This window comes from Syngnathus typhle, linkage group LG6, assembly GCF_033458585.1.
Source record: "Syngnathus typhle isolate RoL2023-S1 ecotype Sweden linkage group LG6, RoL_Styp_1.0, whole genome shotgun sequence".
NCBI classification, from domain to species: domain Eukaryota; kingdom Metazoa; phylum Chordata; class Actinopteri; order Syngnathiformes; family Syngnathidae; genus Syngnathus; species Syngnathus typhle.
This window is the reverse complement of record NC_083743.1, coordinates 10,305,205-10,323,962: the sequence shown is the minus strand read 5'-3', so window position 1 is coordinate 10,323,962 and position 18,758 is coordinate 10,305,205. Positions and strand designations below refer to the sequence as shown.

Genomic DNA, 18,758 nt, shown 5'->3' with positions numbered 1-18,758 from the left:
CTTTAAAAGCACAAAGATTCTCAATTCCCAGTCATTATCCCACACCACATAGACCATAGAACTGAAGAACCTTGGGTTGCAGGTATCTCAGAGTGAAGATGGAAAGACAGAAAAGCAGGGTTGTCTGAAGATTGGAAAGACTTAGAAAATCAGGGTTGTTTGAAGATAGCCAAATTAGTATCCATCCTCCTCCTTTGTACACTGTTTCCTGGGCTCTAGTTTTCCAGAAGGTGCTCAATTTCTGTGTTGGGCAAAGCGTTGCCAACCATCTGATTCTGCCATCAATACATTCCCCCTACCAGCAAGTACAAAAGTAAATTAACTGGAATGAGAACTTTTTATGACAACAAAAGTAATTAAATCCAAATGTGGGCGCTGCTGTGCACCTCACAAAGCTGTTTGAACATTAAGGGAAATATGTTTCTTATTCTGTATGCTCATGCCAGACAGAGGCAGATGGCACCTAAGTTATTTGTGTTTTGCTTTCCCTTTTTCCCCCCCTTCATGTTGTGTCTCTTTCTTCATGTGGGAGGCAGAGTGCCGCCAGATTGTTTTTGGAGAGTGCCTGTGTTTGTGAGCAGTCATAGTGATTCATTACCAAATATAACCACCTGCCTCTCACTTCTGGACTCTTGTGGAGTTCACAGATGCTGTGTCGGAGCACATCGACACGCTCCAGATGTGAGCTGAAGCCAGCTGAGGTCAGGTAAACCAATATGTATAATTTAGAACACGCACACACACGTGTGTGTATATATGTATGTATATAGACTGTGTGTGCCGTGTCTGTGTGTGTATGTATATATATATATATATATATATATATATATATATATATATATATATACTACTATTCTGTAAATATAATAAAATATTATGAATTAAATATTATAAATTATATCTTATGTTTGTATAAGATTATATATAATCTATGAATATAAGTATACATATATATATAAGATTTTTTACACAGAAGATTATATAATCTATAAATAATTATCTAAATAAATATATACACTACCGTTCAAAGGTTTGGGGTCACCCAAACAATTTTGTGACCCCAAACTTTTGAACGATAGTGTATTTTCTTTTTTTCTGTAAAATCTTATTTTTTTTATTCAACCAAAAGTTAAAAAAAAAACACTTATTTTACTTTTATATCCACTATATTTTATACATTTATTTCAATGACATATCTTTCGCCGTTATGACGAAGCAAAATGTATTGCGTTGGAAATAATGAATATACTGTACATCCGAGCATGCTCACTGTATAGTGTGCTCCTAAATCCATTGCCATTCCTCACACAGTCAGTCAGTTACTCACTCACTCATTCCAACACATTTTCTCTCTGTCTCACACTTCCCACATGCCTGCTCAGTATCCTTGCATAGACTCGTTGTAACTCTGGAAGTGGGTAAACAGCAAGCGTTGCCTGTGCAGTGAATCAACGATGCTTGACAAGGTGATGAGAACAGGCGGAAAGCAAAAGCAAAAAAAAAAAAAAAAAACATTTTGATGAGGAGTTGGTTATTCGAGAATGGTGTAGCTGTTTCAGATACTGTATATGTAAAAACGTGTGTGTGTGTGAGGGGGGTGCTCAGGGGATAAATACGGTGATGAAGAGTGAGCGAGAGGAGGGGGAGGAGCAGAGAGATGAATCCTTTCTGTAATCCTCTAGACACACGCTCGGTCTGGCTGCCTACTAGCTCTGAGAGCAAGAGAGCGAGAGAGAGCGAAAGCGAGTCAGGTGGTGGAGGGTGCAAACAGAGGAACCAAGTGAGAATGAGAAGATGAGGTGAGGAAAAGAAAGGAGAGCTGCCTCTTGTTAAGAGAAAGAGAGAGAGTGGAGGCAGTGAGTTGGTAAAGGAGAGGAGAAACCACCAAAGGACTCTTGCAGAAGCAGTGGAGACAGTGGTGGAGGAAGGCAGGAGGGGGGTGATGCCTCTCTTCAACGCTGCCTGAACCACAACCAGGAGAGAAGGAAGTATTACTCCAGCTTGGATGAGAGGAGGAGAAACTGAAGATGGGAGGGGGATCCATATCTCTTTTCATTCGGGCTCACATGAGTGTGTGGACATGACCCCGGTTTGGTGTGACAAGCTGCTCTCAATGAGTGAGTGGAGGCAGAGTGTTAGTGTTTGGGAGATGGATGCTCACTGGCTCTAATTTCGCCTGCTTCTTGAAAATCATCTGGAGACGAGACGAGTGTGTGATTGGACGCAAACAGGTGCACTCACAGGAAAAGTGTTACCCTCGTGGACGGCGGGTAAGGAACAATTCACATGCACACAACACTTTTTTATTAAATCACTGTACGTTTCGAGTGCATTCATAAACAACTCCAATACATATTGTGAATGAGTTCCTTTGCTTTTTCAGGTTCGCAACACCACATTAACCTGTACTGCCTCACCGTCACGCTCAAGTGGACTCAAAGAAGAGACAAACAGCAATCCTGGTGTCTTATTGAAAGGTCGAGGATCAGCCTTATCAGCCCTTTCCCCAGTGGATGCCTCCAAACCGCAACCATGGGAGAATGGACCATCCTCGAGCGCCTCTTGGAGGCCGCCGTGCAGCAGCACTCTACTATGATAGGAAGGTGAGTCTGCGCCGATTAAATATCGACACAGTCACTTCACACATCCTCACCAGAGCCATATCCTTAGTGTGTCGCGTGTTCAATTGCGAGCGTACTTGTTGCATGTCCCGAGCAGGGACCCGGTCTTGCTTCCCGTTAAGTGATTGCCGGTCCGGAGGGGCTGTTGGCAGAGCAAGGGGGGGGGTTTAGCTTCTTTAATCCCCCTGAGTGACATGATGGAAGATTTAGGCAAACAGGAGAGACACTATTAGCCCACGCAAAGGCTTTGGCTATCGCTGCTATCCGAGCGTTGTGAGGACATCTCGCATTTCGAGTCCACTGCCTTCATTCACGTTCTCCGCTGTTGCCATACTCCAGTGCCTCTCCTTCTTTTCAAACATGCAAACACAGTTGCCCCCCCTTATTCACTCAGTTGATTATGTCATTCCTAAATATAAATTAAAAACTAGTCACTTGAGTAAGGTCATGGAGGCTATGATTTATGTATTTGTTGACATGCCGCAATGTCTTGTACTTTATTTTGAGTAACTCATTGTTGTAAGCCGCAGTAGGCGAAATTATTTATGAGGACTTTAGGCTCACAGGCACATCAGCTCAGTAGTCAGTCTAAAACACAACTTTACAACTAGTCGGGGACTTAGTTTTTCTGACTTTGGGGTTTTCTTGGGACAAAAATCCCGTTCAGCATGCATTCATTAGTAGCATGTATGAATTAGCACTTGAAATGAAGCTCCTTTCCCGAAAGCATACTGACTCATTGTTGAGCGCAAACTTTGAATTATTGAGTGATGGCATTTTATGAAGTAACCGACATGTAGATGAATATTCTGCCTAGAGTGTAAAATGTTCTTGAGTCTATTCATGAAACAGAAAAATAGTTTGAGCTCATGTAACTCATGTAGTACTTTGCTACCGTTCAGTTGCTTACATGGGAAATGATGTAATGAACCAACTCGGTCACGCTTATTTGCACTTGCAAATTATTATTTAAAGTCAAACATAATCTGTCAAATGAATCAGTTGGTTTCATTCTGCCGTCAGGGTCCGAATTTGCTTGCATTCCTCCATGAAACAATGAATTGTCACACTGCTGCAGGCGCTCTGTGACACTGATATGGAAAAGAGATTGAAAGCGGGTGTGTTGAGCAGTTCAAATTCAAAGACAAATTGAGAAGAAACTCAAGGAATGCTGGGCACCAAAGACGAACCGTCCAGCTGCAATATGTGGGGGGAAAAAAGCGAGTACCGCTGATGGAGACGTAGGCAAGGTGAAGGCGAAGCAAGCAAGAAGCACTTCTACACAGACAAGCACGCAGACACATGGCTACTGTCTGCGGGGCGTTGGGAAGAAGCCAAGAGGACTGTCTCGTCACGAGATGCCGCTGTGCGTCGTGACCTCAGCGGGGCGCCCGGGACACCCAGAGGCAAAAATCCTCCCATAATCTTCTGCGGTTTATTTTTGTCGCCCAGACAGCTGCTATGTTATGATGACGAGCATGCAAGAGTGGAACTTTAAACATTTAATCGTGACATCATGAAAAAGGCATGTAGTATTTTTTTTTGTTTTATAGAGCCATGCTGTCTTCATTCATTTTGTCCAATAGGACTATAAATCTGACTGAAAATGAATCAGAAACAATTTTCAGAAGAGTGAAGAGAGTGACTGAATTATTGCTCTTTGGGACCAGGACGTCACATTTCTACAATGAGATGACAGCGAGTCTCTTAATACGTGCTGATAAGAGAAAATTGCCGATCCAGAGTGTGACTTCATCACACTGTATAAAACATGATTTTCAATGGATTTACTTAAGCCTAAATGGGTTTCTGTTCAGGGGGATTCTGTGCGCTTGTGTATTCACCTGTTCCCCATGATTTATTTCTGCCATTACTGGCTGTGGTCCAGCTGTAAATCGACTTCTACGTGACAAAGTGGGGGACGGCGTTCCCGTCGGTACACATTGAGGATAAGCATTCTCTATCCAACCGCTGTCAACACATCGCTGGGGAAGTCTCTGTAAGCTTACGCCCACTGGTCCCACCTTTGGACAATATAGCGGTGCTAAATATGCAAATGCATCCTCCCACTTGAAGGATATTGATCTGGAGTAATGGGATAGGAAGTGGGAGTTGATTGAAGGTGGGACACTTAAATAGTCTTTGGCCTTGTTCATTTGCATTATAAATATACTCACGGGTCACTGCAAATGGAATGCTGAGTGAATAATTAAAGCTTTAAGAAGCTCATGGACGTTTAAGTCATAAAATAACACATCACTGTTATTATATATTAGTATATATATATATATATATATATATATATATATATATATATATATATATATATATATATATGGTTTAGATTTTAATACAATTTGATGTAATAAGGTACAGTCGCTGTTTGTTGTTTGGAAATTAGCCATTATATTCAAATTAATTAACATGAATGTATAATGTAGTTATGCCATACCATATTACTGTTTATGAATTAAGGCAGGGACCAAAGGCATTTTAAAGCCTTAATAAATTTCACCAGGGACAGTTTTGTGGTGAGGTTTTAGGAGACAAGGTAGAAGAGACATTGAAGATAAAGATCTATTGGTGTCTTTTTTTAGTACGCTTCTATGCAGGAGATCAAGAACGTGTTTGTTCTTTCTTACATAAGTTGCTTTTTTTAATCATGACATAGACTGACCCGATCTGCATGACTGAATCAAATGGGCTTCGTCACTCAGGTATAATCTTCCATCTAGGAAGTGTTTATGCCACATGTCCTCTTTCAGCAGTACTTTGCCACAGCAACCTAAAACCAATATTAATCAGTGAGCGGTATTTACGTGTGCCTCTGTCTGTGTTTGTTGATGGGCACAGCTCACATGACCTTTATATGCTTTTGTTTAGCTAATCCCTCACAACCCTCATGGAGGTGATGGATGATTATGTTTATATGGCAGGAAGTTGACCTGGCATACGTGAGCAGAGAAAAAAAAAGGCACGACACCAGAAATAGTTTTGGTCCGATTCCCTTGAGCGATTGTTGAAAAACAAGTTACAGCAGACAAGTGAGAGCTCAGCCTTTCATTCATCTCATCTTTTACTGTTTCCGCGTTCACTCTTTCAATCTATATGTACATAATAACCCCTCGGGAGTGGTGGGCTGTATTGTCACTGCCTTTGCAGTGAGGCTGTAAGAAGCTGATTATTAAAATGACCTAAGGTGATCCACAGGGAGATTACTGGTGCGAAGCAATTGTACTGTACGCCCTATCGCAACTCACGTGTATCATCCTTCTTTGAGCATGTGTCAAAATAACAAAACCATCTTGAATACAAATGTATGAAAATTTAGAGCTGAGGTTGGAAAATATATATATTTTTGTCATTCATCTTCTTTACATAGTCCGCAAGTCAAAGTTAACCTTCCAGGAGCTTTTCTCCATGAGGGTATGAGCATGGTTTACAGGTTTAAGTATACTCACATTTGAACTAGCAATATATTAAGACTGATGCAAACATATCCAAAAAGCTGCTCATTGGAATGTATATTTTAAATATATGATATCACATTATTCTGACTGGTAAAAGAGGTACAATATTAATCCACTGAAAATTACATTAGGTACTCTGCCGCACAATCTCATTTGCTGATAATTTTAGAAACTGTTACCGAGTGTTCCAAGTTCATTTGCTATGGTGCACTTGAATAAGGCACATCATTTTCCTTACTAATTTTCCTGGTTTTGATGACTATAATAAAAGAGTCAAATCATGTGCAATTCATGGAAATGGGGCTGTGTGCCCGAGACTATGGGATGATGCCTACCTTCGGCTTGACATTGTCAGACAGGTGTAACAATGCTGTACATTTATGATTGTAATAGTAGTTTTAATGAGGTCAATGGGTTTGCGTTCTACTCAGAAGTGTTCCTAATATTTTGCCTCAGTATGCTGGAAATGCAGAATTTGCAGAATTTTGGTTTCTGTGATTGTATTCGTCCATTTGCATTTATGGATAAGATGCTTGATGACATATTAAGATGAAGACATGACCTGTCAGCATCCTCAGTTGTTTAGTCTGAATATGATCTTAATTATCAGAGGGAGACAATCATCTCACCAAACTACGGTTTTCAGAGCGATATCAATTGTGGTAGATTACTGGACATTGTCATTGTAGTTCTTTAAATACTTGTATGTATAAATTTGGGGCTTGTTAATAAGCATAAGATGACATCTTTTTTGTACGTTCATGCTGATGCTTATAGTTTCATACCCTCGTAAGACCTCTCGGTCACATGCGTGGAAATATATTTTGGATTATTTGACCACAGAAGTTAACGCTGTTTATCTGAAACCACGTTTGGCCACGTCTCAGGCCACTCATATTACCATTTAGCCTAAATTGTGGCACATATTTTTATTTTTATTTGATCAAGGTGCAGATTCTGGATTCATGTTTGGCAGTTGTCATCATATTTGTTTCATAGATAGGAAAACTCAATCTGCTCACCTTGGATATTTCTTGTATTTTGGTCACATGGGTTACTCGACTTACTGAATACGGGCTTCCGATTAGCTGTAATAAGTAATTGGAACATTATAGCAGCATTGAGAAGTGTCATGCCAAATAAAATGTTATTTTAAGCACATCAGCTGAGACACGAAATAATTACTATAACAATAGTGAGGCGCTTTTAATATTGTGACAGCTCTTATTATCCGTTTTGTCATCATCCTCATCTGGGCTCTTACTGCATCATTCAATAATTCATGTGCTACCTCTCACATGAAGATGAAAATGATGCAGATTGATTTATTTTTGTTTAACCTCACTCTGCTCAACTCCCGTCATTGGCTGGCTGCATCTTCACACTGGGGTCTCTAATGTACAAGGATGTATTTAGGCTATTAGAACACTGAGCACATTTGACTTTATGGACACTATTTTTGTACATAGCGCACGTGCTCGGCACAAAAACTGTTGGGGCAAGTCTAGTTCATCGTGTTTGGGAATTTGGCAGACTGTGTTGCACTAGACTGGGCCTTCTGGCAGACCAAGTGTGTTTTCTTTTACACACCCCCAGTGCACCTGACAATTTTATGACTGAAAGTAGACTAATCTTTGGAACTGCTAAAAGCAGGTCTAAGTTGTGGTGCAGGTGGTGTAATGTTATTATGGTGGATTTGATTGAGGCAACGGCAGACAGATTCTGAGTTCCGTGCGGTGGATGTCAATAGTAATAATAATAATGGATTTTATTTATAGGCATTTCATTCTTACCTATGACAACGTTCATGGAAATGTTCAAAATTCCCTTGTGATAAGAAACACATTAAAGCTGTTGGCAAATATCTGGCAAACTTTGAACAAAAACTGACCAACTCTGACGAGAACTCAACATTCGCTATCTTCAAACACTGGCAAACTTTTCGAACTCAGTTGGAAGTGGGCTTTGTAAACTTACTTGACACACATCCATCTCCCGCATTGACTCCAGTGAGTTAGCTTTTCTGCCATGAACCTCTCCTGCCCTGAATTTAAAGGAAATAAGAGGAGCAGCTCGAAATGGCTGGGAAGCAAATCACTCCCATAACAAAGCAGACACCCATTTCTGACTGCATGCGTTTACCCCCCTTACCCCCCAAAAAACAAAAACAACTCCACCTATGCACACAGTTAGACCGTGCTTTGCTCTTGACCTGGGCTCGGCATAAAAATAGGGCGTGCGTGTGTGTGTTTGTGACACCTTCCTTAGTCACTATCATTTTCTTCGCAGTGTGATTGACTCAACATGAATAAAATATGTGGAGCTCACTCTAAACACCTTACAGCTTGCATGTTTGACTCTGGGCAATATATAAATAACACTCTAAGCCAATTATAGAAAGCTTTTTGGTGAGAACAGATATGTTTTTGGTTTTCAAAAATTTAGATTTAATAGCAAAACCTTGGTGTTGGATTTCTTTTTAATTGACAGTTTTTTGGCAATTAATGATGTTGGTGACAGGCTATTTAGTATTAAGCATCAAATCAATGTAATCAGAAGTAAACATTGGGAATTACTTGTACAGAATTTTAATGAGTGTTCTTTTGAAGTTGTACAGTACAAATCAAAATGCATTTGCTGTCCGCAGCAGCGGTTGCTATAACTCTCTAGTACCTTTTAGCAAATCAGAATCCTGAAGAAAGCCATTTCTGAAAAAGGCGTAGTGCAACAAGTGAAATTGTGGCTAAATAGAAGAGAACTATATATTTGTGGCGAAATACTCCTGAATATTATACTTCAGTAAAGTGTGAACTAAACCTAAACGACAAGAAATAAAAAAAAAAAAAAAAACATGTCACACATACATTTCCATCACACAGTAACCCGCTTTACCTTGCGTTTTCTGTACTTTGTAGTTCCATACTTTCCCCTTGTATGTCTGCATTTATATTCCCCTTCAAATAAGAGTGAATTAAAATAAAATGATACGTGATGGTGACGCCAATTTTGACCATGATGTGTGAGTGTGTGTGTTTGTGTGTGATGGAGGCTCCCAGCATGTGCCAAAGCGCCTGATTTGCGTTGGAGCTTGGCACGGGAGAGCTACAGAGGGTAGGGAGTTGGCATGAATGCAACACTCTTTACTCGGGATTGTCCAAAACCCACAGTTTTAATCTGGATTATGCCCATCAATTCTCTCTATCTGTGTTTCCCTCCTCACCAGCCCCCCGCCTCCCCTCATTTGCCCCCCCCCCCCTGAGGCTTTTGCTCTCTTTCTCTTTCCTGCTGCTCTTTCTTCTGCTCCTGCTTCTATCTCAACCTTACAAGCAAAATCCTAAACCAAGAACCCGATGGCTGTTATGTTTCCATGGTGACACATCATGTCACTCCTTGTGCTTGTCACGTGTGCCATTGATCTACTGTGAATGAGCTCTCGGAAGTATATTTTAGTGAGTCTATTTTTGGTGTGTGTGCTTCTATTTTCACCCTTACTTGATCCTGTAATCTGTTGCCAAGGTAACTACATCTTTTTTTAATTTATTTTTTATTAAATCTTCACAGAGACCCCGGTGAACAGTGTTACTGAATGTTTCCCAAACCAAAACCCTCCAATATTAATCTGTAGTCCATTCGTCATTATAACAATACCCGTTTATAGCCATTGGATAACTCATTTAACCATTCGGCAACAAGTTACAGCTCATTTAATTTCGCTGATATCTGCACTGGTGGTATTTTTAATTGTGTATAATGAAAGTACAGATGTGACTGTGGCAGAGATAGAGATGGACTTCATATGGGCAGACATGGAATATTTTGTTGCATATGCAGACAATGCAAGCATGTCACGATTAGCAGCAGTAATAAGAATAATCAGAAAGAATTTCTGAATTTATTTTCTTTCCATCTCTAAAATAGGTACTTGGTTTTGTGCACCATGGAATACATACATTGCTATACTGCTCTTATGTTTGTCCACAGGCTATTACTTATTCTTTATTCTCTGCAAAAAAACCAACAACTAATATTATTGCATTTTGGTTGAGACGTTTCATCATCTAATTGTGTAATTTGTCTGTAAGTATTATACTGCCCTTGATGAAAAAGCCATGCACACACAAGCGCAGCACAGTATGCATTTAATTATGATCATACATGTTTTTTTTTACAATACATTATATTATAACTATGATTATATTACACTATTATTTATATTTCGCTGTGATTATGAAGTACTGCACTGTAGACCCATAACAGGCTTGTGCTATGCACCATTTTGAAACCTGATTGGAACTTCCACGACATTGTTTATTTAAGAACAATTTCGACTGTGTATGAACCATAGAATTTGAGAGATGAATGGAAGCTTTGAATTAAATGAATGAAGTTACAAACACAATCGCACACAATAGAACTCAAGTTGAATCACATTATTGTGCAGGTGTTTATTTAACATTGTGTCGGAAATAATGAATACAACTGACGTCAATGAGATTATTTGGAACAACCTGATAGGAAACCCGTTTTCATTTATGTTACCACATGTTTAGAATCCCAGACAGTCAAAGCTGTACTAAAATAACTATTCCTAGTTGGTATGAAATTTATTTTCATCTTTCTCTGAAGGGATTGGATGAACCTGGCAATCGGCTTTGTGACGCCCTGCAACATCTGGGAGACTTTTTTTCTCTGTGATTAAAAAGTCTTTGTGTGCATGTGAATGAAGAGGTGTCCTTACCATGTCACAGATAAATATTCAGAGTCTGTGTTGTAGGTACACTCCATCTTTCTATGCATTGAGTGTAGTTCTGTGTGCGTGTGTATGTGTATGTGCATGCTTGTTAGGAAAAAGGTGGCCATGCAGTATAAAGGTCTGTCAGCAGGACAGAGTGCAGCCACATCACTCCTTCTGTCACTGGCCTCAAGCCCCGGAACATCCCTGTGGGCTTATGAGTGTGCGTGTGTGTTTGTGTGTGTTTGCACGTGTGTGTGTGTGTGTGTGCTTATAGTTTGATTCCAGATGACCTGCTGTGAACTATGAGCTATTGATAAACCACAGCAAGGAAGATAGTCTAGTAGAGAAGTTGTATTGAGAATTCATATTTGATAAGATCAGGATGAAATTATTGATAGTTTGTGTTAGCATGAAAAACCACAGGAAGTCAGGTGCTCGATTAATTAATTAAAAATACACAACAGTAGGTAAGCCTCGGCGTCGTGTGTTTATCGTTGGCTAGAGGCCAAAACATTGTCCGCATTGACCTATATTTACAACATGAGTTCTAATACAATATTTGTTTCATTAAATAGTTTTAATTTATTCCCAACAGCCTCTTCATTTCAAACCTTTCTTTTGGCTGCGCTGCATTCTGTACTGTATATTTTTTGAGCGACCAATCAGATTTCAGCCTCTATGTGCTGCCAATCTAAAGCTTAGGATATGCCACAAATGCAAAGTACATAAAGTAATATGATAAAAAAAAAAAAAGGCTGTCCAGGTTGCTGTGTTTTTTGCTTTATTTTGGAATTAAACCTTAGTCAATGTTAAGTGGAATATTGTATCATGAGGAATGGATTAAAAGTTAAGACCTGAAGAATTTGGGACAAAATGTCCTTAAGCAACAGTCATGTGACATTACATACTATCGGCAGCCACCGCTTTTTAGGTTGGATCTTTTTAAGCTGTGTTGTGTTGAACTTCCCAAATGTCTGGAAGGCACCATTGCAGTTGATTCCAAACCAGCACATGCTGCTCCCTAAGTGTACGATGAGTGAACAAGCAACTGACCGTTAGTAACACAACATTCCAGGAAGACGGGTGGCTCTATAAGCGGAAGTCAACAAAAGAGCAAACCAGGAAAGAAATGTAATTACGAGTAAAGATGGAGACACAGGAGGGACAGAGAGGCGATCTGTGAAATGGCAAAACTAAGCAGAGTGAGCAGGTGATGAAGGTTAAAGGTGACAGTCTGAAAAAAAAGAACTGGTCCGCCATTAGACTGTAGAGGTTTGCAAAAGCTGCCAGCAGAGAAAAATCTCTGATAATAGCGCCACCATTAAATGAAATACCTTATTCAATTTCTTCTCAAAAGGGCACCATTATCTGTGCCCGTTCATTAAGTTTCCATCAAGCTTTCGAAATGAATTATGCATGAAGTAAAATGAGAGCAATAGGGCCTATTTTCCCTCCAAATCTTCAAAGCATCTTCAACATCGCAGTCAACCGTGCAGCGTGCGGCTGGTCCAATAGAACCCCAGCAAAATCAAACTGTGTTAGTTTACTTTGCTGCTCGGCGCCACTCTCCCTGCATCTCCTTTCTGCTCCTCGCCTGTTGCCTTGGTAACAGGCAGAAGGAAGTTGAGTGGAGAGAGGATGGAAGGGATGAGAAAACGGCCAAGAAAGGGTGGGGGGGGGATTTAGATGGGGTTTCTGGGTAAGGAACCTCAGCTGCTCTTCTCCCTTTTCTTCTAATCTCTCATTGTTGATGACTTCCTCTACTTTGCCTCCAACTTCTCATTCTTATCCCAGATTAATGTACAGTATTGTGTCGTCAAAATGATATGACATTTTTGTAGTTTGCAGTAATCATAATAAGAGCCGTGTCTAATATCTCGAATAAAATAAAACATTACCAAATAGTTGGCACATCCATAATATTATTCAGGATCATCATTTTGCACAATTAATAAGTATGGTTCACCACATAATACATATGCACAGTGGCTACCTAAACATCTATAATGAAGAGGGAAAAAAAGGAATATACCCAATTGCTGCGCTCGGTTTATGAGATGTGTTGGTGTAATGTTTTCGCATAATCCCCAACGCCTGCGTGGTCACACAGGCAAAATATTATTCAAAGGGAACAACAAACAGCGTCTGTTGGGAGCAGAAGGTGTGAGCGTGTTGAAACATGCTAATGTGAATACAAATGTGACCAAAGTGCGGGGAGATGAGGCCTAACTATTGTTGATTGTTTATGGGAGCAAGAATGCCATTCACTAATTTGATGTGTGCAAAAAAAAAAAAAAGAAAGCATTTCTGCTACAAGAATTGGTTGCAGAATTTGATTTTTAATTTACTAATTTATTCAGAAGGGTTTCTTGTCTCCTGTGGCGGTGTAAATGTTCTTTCAGATCTCTTCTCTGACTCTGAGACAAAAGGGTGATTGGGTAAGGCGGGGATTTTACTGCATGGGTTATGATAATCTCAAGCTATTTGATGGCATTAACAATAAAAAATGCTAAAGCAAGAATCCTCCCTTGGCCCAGTCACAGATTACATGCAGTGGGTTTGCGTGTTGAAACTATTATATAATTTATTCTCCGTGGAGATTTTCTTCCATCGCTACCCCTCTCCCCTCTCGATCTCTCACATACTGTCCTGGCACTGGCAGGTTCCTCTTTTAATTTAAGGCGAAGATGTCTCAGCCTCACTGGCTTTTTTCTGTGGGTGACTTTATAATCTTTTTATCCCTGTCTGGAACTAATTCATCCTCGAACGCAATTTGATGTCCTTTTTTTCTTGAACTCGGCTAGTTGAAATATTTTGCAGCTATACGATATATAGTACACGTTTTGTGTGTAGTGTCGCACTGTCTCTCTCTCTCTCTGCTATTGTGAATTATCTGCTCACTAAGCTTCTTAACACGGCCATTACAAGGGCACAAATATTTTTTCTGTTTTTCTAAAATGGAATTGTTCTGGATCCCCACTCACTCTTGGCAGCTCATCACAGGTGGGAAGATTGAAGAAAAAAAAAAATGTCCTCATATTTTTCCACTTTGGAGGTCATCAGTGGTCTGTGGTTTGGATGAGAGGCGCATGTCAACTGCATGCCCTCACGAGATGGAAAGGATTATCTCCGCCCTGTGAATCTACATCTGTGCCACACAAGACTGGCAAAATGACTGTGATTGGTAGATTTCCCGTCACACTACTAAATTCAATCCAACGGTTATCTGGCAAAGTCTCAAGTTCAGCGGCCAGGGGCCTTTCTGTGGATTCACATTTAACAAAGTAGCAGTACTATTGTATTCATAAACAGTAGGATCATCTTCCAGCTACTTAGGACGAAGAGAAAAACAGGAAATTCTTTTATAGTTTGATGTGCTTTTTTTTTTCCCCTACCAAATTCTCTTCTAGGGGTACTTTTGGGAAAGAAACTAAAAACACATTTTTCACATTATAATTTTACAATTTAACATAAATAAAAAATGCTTTTCGGAGTGTTCATAGTGATTTAACAGATAAGATACTGTACTGGTAACTCCAAAGTACTACTGATTATATGGTTGTAAACAATTTATAGGGCTACCGTTTATGTTGGTACCAGTAGTGACTTGAAAAGAAGTACTTTAAGGACTCCAACAATTTGATCACCTCTATTTAGATTATAAAATCACACAATATCACTACATACATACGTATTATATGTGCTCCAATAAGCAGTGACACTTTTTGGGTAACGGTAAAGACGTTTTATATATTCTTGATAGACGGTTGCGAGCCCGCAGTCACATGGAAAAAGTCGATGAAACATTTTCCTGTGCAATTTTACTATGTGCTGAGTGAAAGAAGCGAGCAAGATGAGAACAGAACCGGCTCATTATGTTCATTTAGACATTGCTAAATCATGTTCAGATTTATATATATATAAATATATATATTTATATTTTTATGTTCAGAAGCCTTTATATGCATACACGCACAAACACACAAAAACACACAACTTCACAACAGTGCCTGCAATTTTACTTTGATATGTCGCCATCTTTTGACTTGTATGCACACAAAACCCATCAATCCATGATTAATGTAATGAGGTCAGGTTTGATGTGCTTTTTTAATGCTGTGCACTTTGAGTCACATGGAGTAAGAGGAGCCATTCATCATGTTGTTCTTCATGAGATTCTCATTAAAATAAATGGTGGTGATTACTGAGAGATGATCTTGTGGAACTGGACTCAAACTTCACGGCAACGCTCAATCACCGGAAATATTCTTGTTTGCATGCGGTTTACCGTGCAGTACAAGTCGAGTGAGACAGCCAAACTTCACACAAAATGCAAAAAGCTTGCTGTTGAAGTGCTGTTTGCCTAGCCTTGGATCTGAAAAATAAATGAGACAAGAAACAAAGTAAATTATTTCACTGGAGAGGAACAAGAGAAGAGGAAGACTACAACAAACTGAGAGTGTGTTTACTGATTTGTATGTGTGTGCGTATGTGTTCGTCATAAAAAAGCACACACGTGATGTAAAGCTATGTTAAGTCAGCATCTGATGCAAATGATTCAAAGGGCAAAGGGTTCTGTTTATTTTTGACACGATTACCCATAGTACATATTTGCAGCTCCACTGAAAACAAAATAGAAGAAAGAAACACAAAGCATATGTGAGTCATGGGATTGCCCGTGCAAGGACATTTTGTGACATTTACGACCCTGCTGATGAATCGAATTTTTCTTCCCTGGTGCTCATCAGGATGAACAGTGGCTCAGAAGTGACAGTGTGTCACACTCCATCATGAAGGTGGTGTTTTCTATTTCTTTACCTCTGTGACCTAGCTCTTCATGGTGAAGAGGACCCACAAAGCCTCCTCACTTGCCTTTTTTTTTTCATTCATATGCATGGGCCATTTCTTTCAGAGCTACTTTGTGTCTAAAGTGTTAAGACAAAGCGGTTGGAGAGTAGGTCACACGTCAGTCAAGATCTTCTTTCTTGACTATAGTACATTGCCTTCCTTTGCAAAGTCACTGTGGTTTGCACACTTTGGTCAAATGGTGCGTTCACCGACTAGGAATTCCAATACGAGAAGTTGCGCTTGAATGCTTGACCAGTATACACATTTGTTTTTTTTTTCCCAGGAGAAGAAATAAATATACATTCCTAAATCTTGACAACAGGGTTAGCTGACTTGTATGGAAGGACTATTTTTCCCATGTCTGAAAAAAAAAACATTTTAGGCTTCTCTGAAAATGTTGCATGTGAATAGGCCCTTGAAGAGTATGAAGGATGGAGAAAAAGAGGGAAAAAAAACTGGACACCCTGTTCCACATTCCATCAAACGTCCCTCGATTGCAATTGATGTTGTTGACCATGGCATGTTAAAAAACGATCCGGCGATGGAATATTTAAATCAAATTCCAGTGGCTTTCCATTTCTCTTTCAATAAACGAAGATCCAGATGATTGATTGGGCAGGAAAGAATTGATTTCCTCATTTCTCTGTTTTTTTTTTTTCCCTTTCCAGGATCCTGCTGACGGTGGTTGTGATCTTCCGCATCCTGATCGTGGCTATTGTAGGCGAGACGGTGTATGAGGACGAGCAGACCATGTTCATCTGTAACACCCTGCAGCCGGGCTGCAACCAGGCATGCTATGACAAGGCCTTTCCTATTTCCCACATTCGCTACTGGGTATTCCAGATCATACTGGTGTGCACGCCCAGCCTGTGCTTCATCACCTACTCCGTCCACCAGTCGGCCAAACAGAGGGACCGACGCTACTCGTTTCTTTATCCCATAATGGAGCGGGACTACGGGGCAAGGGATGGTGCGCGAAAGCTCCGCAACATTAATGGAATTTTAGTTCAGCACGGTGGCGACGGTGGCGGAGGGAAGGAAGAACCTGATTGCTTGGAAGTCAAGGAGATCCCCAATGCCCCACGAGGCCTCACGCACAGCAAAAGCTCCAAAGTACGCCGGCAAGAAGGGATCTCACGGTTTTACATCATTCAAGTGGTGTTCAGAAACGCACTGGAGATTGGATTTTTGGCCGGCCAATACTTCCTCTATGGCTTTAGCGTGCCTGGGATTTTCGAATGTGACCGCTACCCGTGTCTGAAGGAGGTGGAGTGCTATGTGTCCAGGCCCACGGAAAAAACGGTTTTCCTAGTCTTCATGTTTGCCGTGAGCGGCATTTGCGTGGTGCTCAACCTGGCCGAGCTCAACCATCTGGGTTGGCGCAAGATTAAAGCGGCCATCAGGGGCGTCCAAGCCCGCAGGAAATCCATTTGTGAGATCAGGAAGAAAGACATGGCGCATCTGTCCCAACCGCCCAACCTGGGGCGCACACAGTCCAGTGAGTCAGCCTACGTCTGATGGTGATGAGTAGAGGAAGAGGAGTGGGATGAATGTGCGAGTGTGAGAATGAAGTCATTATGATTTGAGTGCAATGAAGATATACCGCAGTGGTCCAACTAGATGAATGACTTTCTGTGATGATGGAATGACAACCAAGCGTCCATCTTGATCACTTAGAGAACCGAGTCAGAACTCTAAGACTCATGATGAGCACATATGAATCTCTTTTTGGAGACTGTCTGCCATTTTTTACTACGAGCTCCTCAGCCCTCTTGTCTCTCGTAACTGGGAGAGACAAATCCTCCCAGGGCTGGACAGGGAACAAGCAACTGGGGCTGCTTTGTGTTATTTGGGGATACTGCGGGAGAAGATGGCAGTCTTTTGACGCATCCCATGGTGCTTTTCTGGACTATGTCAGCTTCCCTGAAAAAAGGGACCGGACAGGGAGGATGAGCGGCTACGGCACGAAAAGAAGGAACGGAAGACCTGTCAGAGGCAGGACAGGAGAAAGGAGGCGAGTTGGTGAGTGTGAGAGACTGGGGAGGGGGGACATGACGCTTTGGCAAAACGTGTGAATGGGGGGGGGGGGGGTGTCTCAGTGGCTTCCTCCTGCGGCTGAAAGTGAAGCCAAGCGAGAAGGAACTGCTTCTGATCATCGTCACCCCTGTCCAAGCCAAAGCCAAGAGAAGAAGAATGATGGTGTTTATGTTTTGTCTCTTGGCAAAATATTATTTTAACACAAACACAGCTAGTACCATGAACACATTCTTTTTTTGCTCCTCTTCCCCATCTCTCGCTCACTCTTACACCAGAGTTGGCAGCTATGTAGAGCCCAGAGGGGGTTTGGATGACAGTAATGACCCTCGCTGTTCTCCTTCTACGTAGATGTTGGAGAGGAACGAATGAACACATGGGCTTGGTGTGTGAACGTTCGTCTCTCCCAAAGCACAAACCAAACGTTCCTCCTAGCTGGATTCCAGGGTGCTGAGGGTCGAGGGAGAACCCAAACAAAAGGGTGAGTGGGAAAAGGGAACCAAAGGAGAGCCGAGGACTTGAAATGTATTCTAAATATCACAATGTGTTATCATTTTTTTTAGAACGCAAAGGTGCCATCATTGAGAGACCAATTTATCGTTGAAAAGATAAGCAGAGTATATGAGTGATATTTATCCATTTAGAGTATATCCAAATAGATTTATTTATCTTTATGGGTGGAGTGTTTGTGACATTGTTGTTTTTGTTCCAAATGTATGAACTGTCTGTTTTTTTCACTGGTGAAACTGTTTATTGGCACGGAGAAGGAATGGTTATGAGCTTTGTTTGTCTTTTCTTTTTTTTTTTTTTTTGAGGATGTGCAACTGATTTTGTTTTATGCAATGCTTTTTTTAAAAAACAACAACAACACGCTAATCTGCATTGTTTTTTTCCCATAAAGAGCCTTGATATGCTTTTTGGAAATCAGCTGCACAGCTTCAAGTAACTAAGGCCATGTGAAAAAGGCATGTTTACATGATGCAATGTTATTGAATGATCCAACTGTGTAACCCAGTGAGTTGTAGATTGTCTTGAGCATTTTTATTGTGC

The 18,758-nt window shown here is 40.7% G+C and overlaps 1 protein-coding gene across 1 annotated transcript; it reads left to right on the top strand.

Annotated features, from left to right (window-relative positions):
• The first annotated feature begins 1,731 nt into the window (after nucleotides 1-1,731).
• LOC133155787 (gap junction delta-2 protein) lies at nucleotides 1,732-17,680 on the top strand. Its single transcript, XM_061281338.1, has 3 exons — nucleotides 1,732-2,270; nucleotides 2,384-2,603; nucleotides 16,343-17,680. Exons 2-3 carry the CDS (start codon nucleotides 2,533-2,535, stop codon nucleotides 17,190-17,192), a joined length of 921 nt encoding a protein of 306 aa, XP_061137322.1. The 5' UTR covers nucleotides 1,732-2,270; nucleotides 2,384-2,532; the 3' UTR covers nucleotides 17,193-17,680.
• The last annotated feature ends 1,078 nt before the right edge of the window (nucleotides 17,681-18,758 follow it).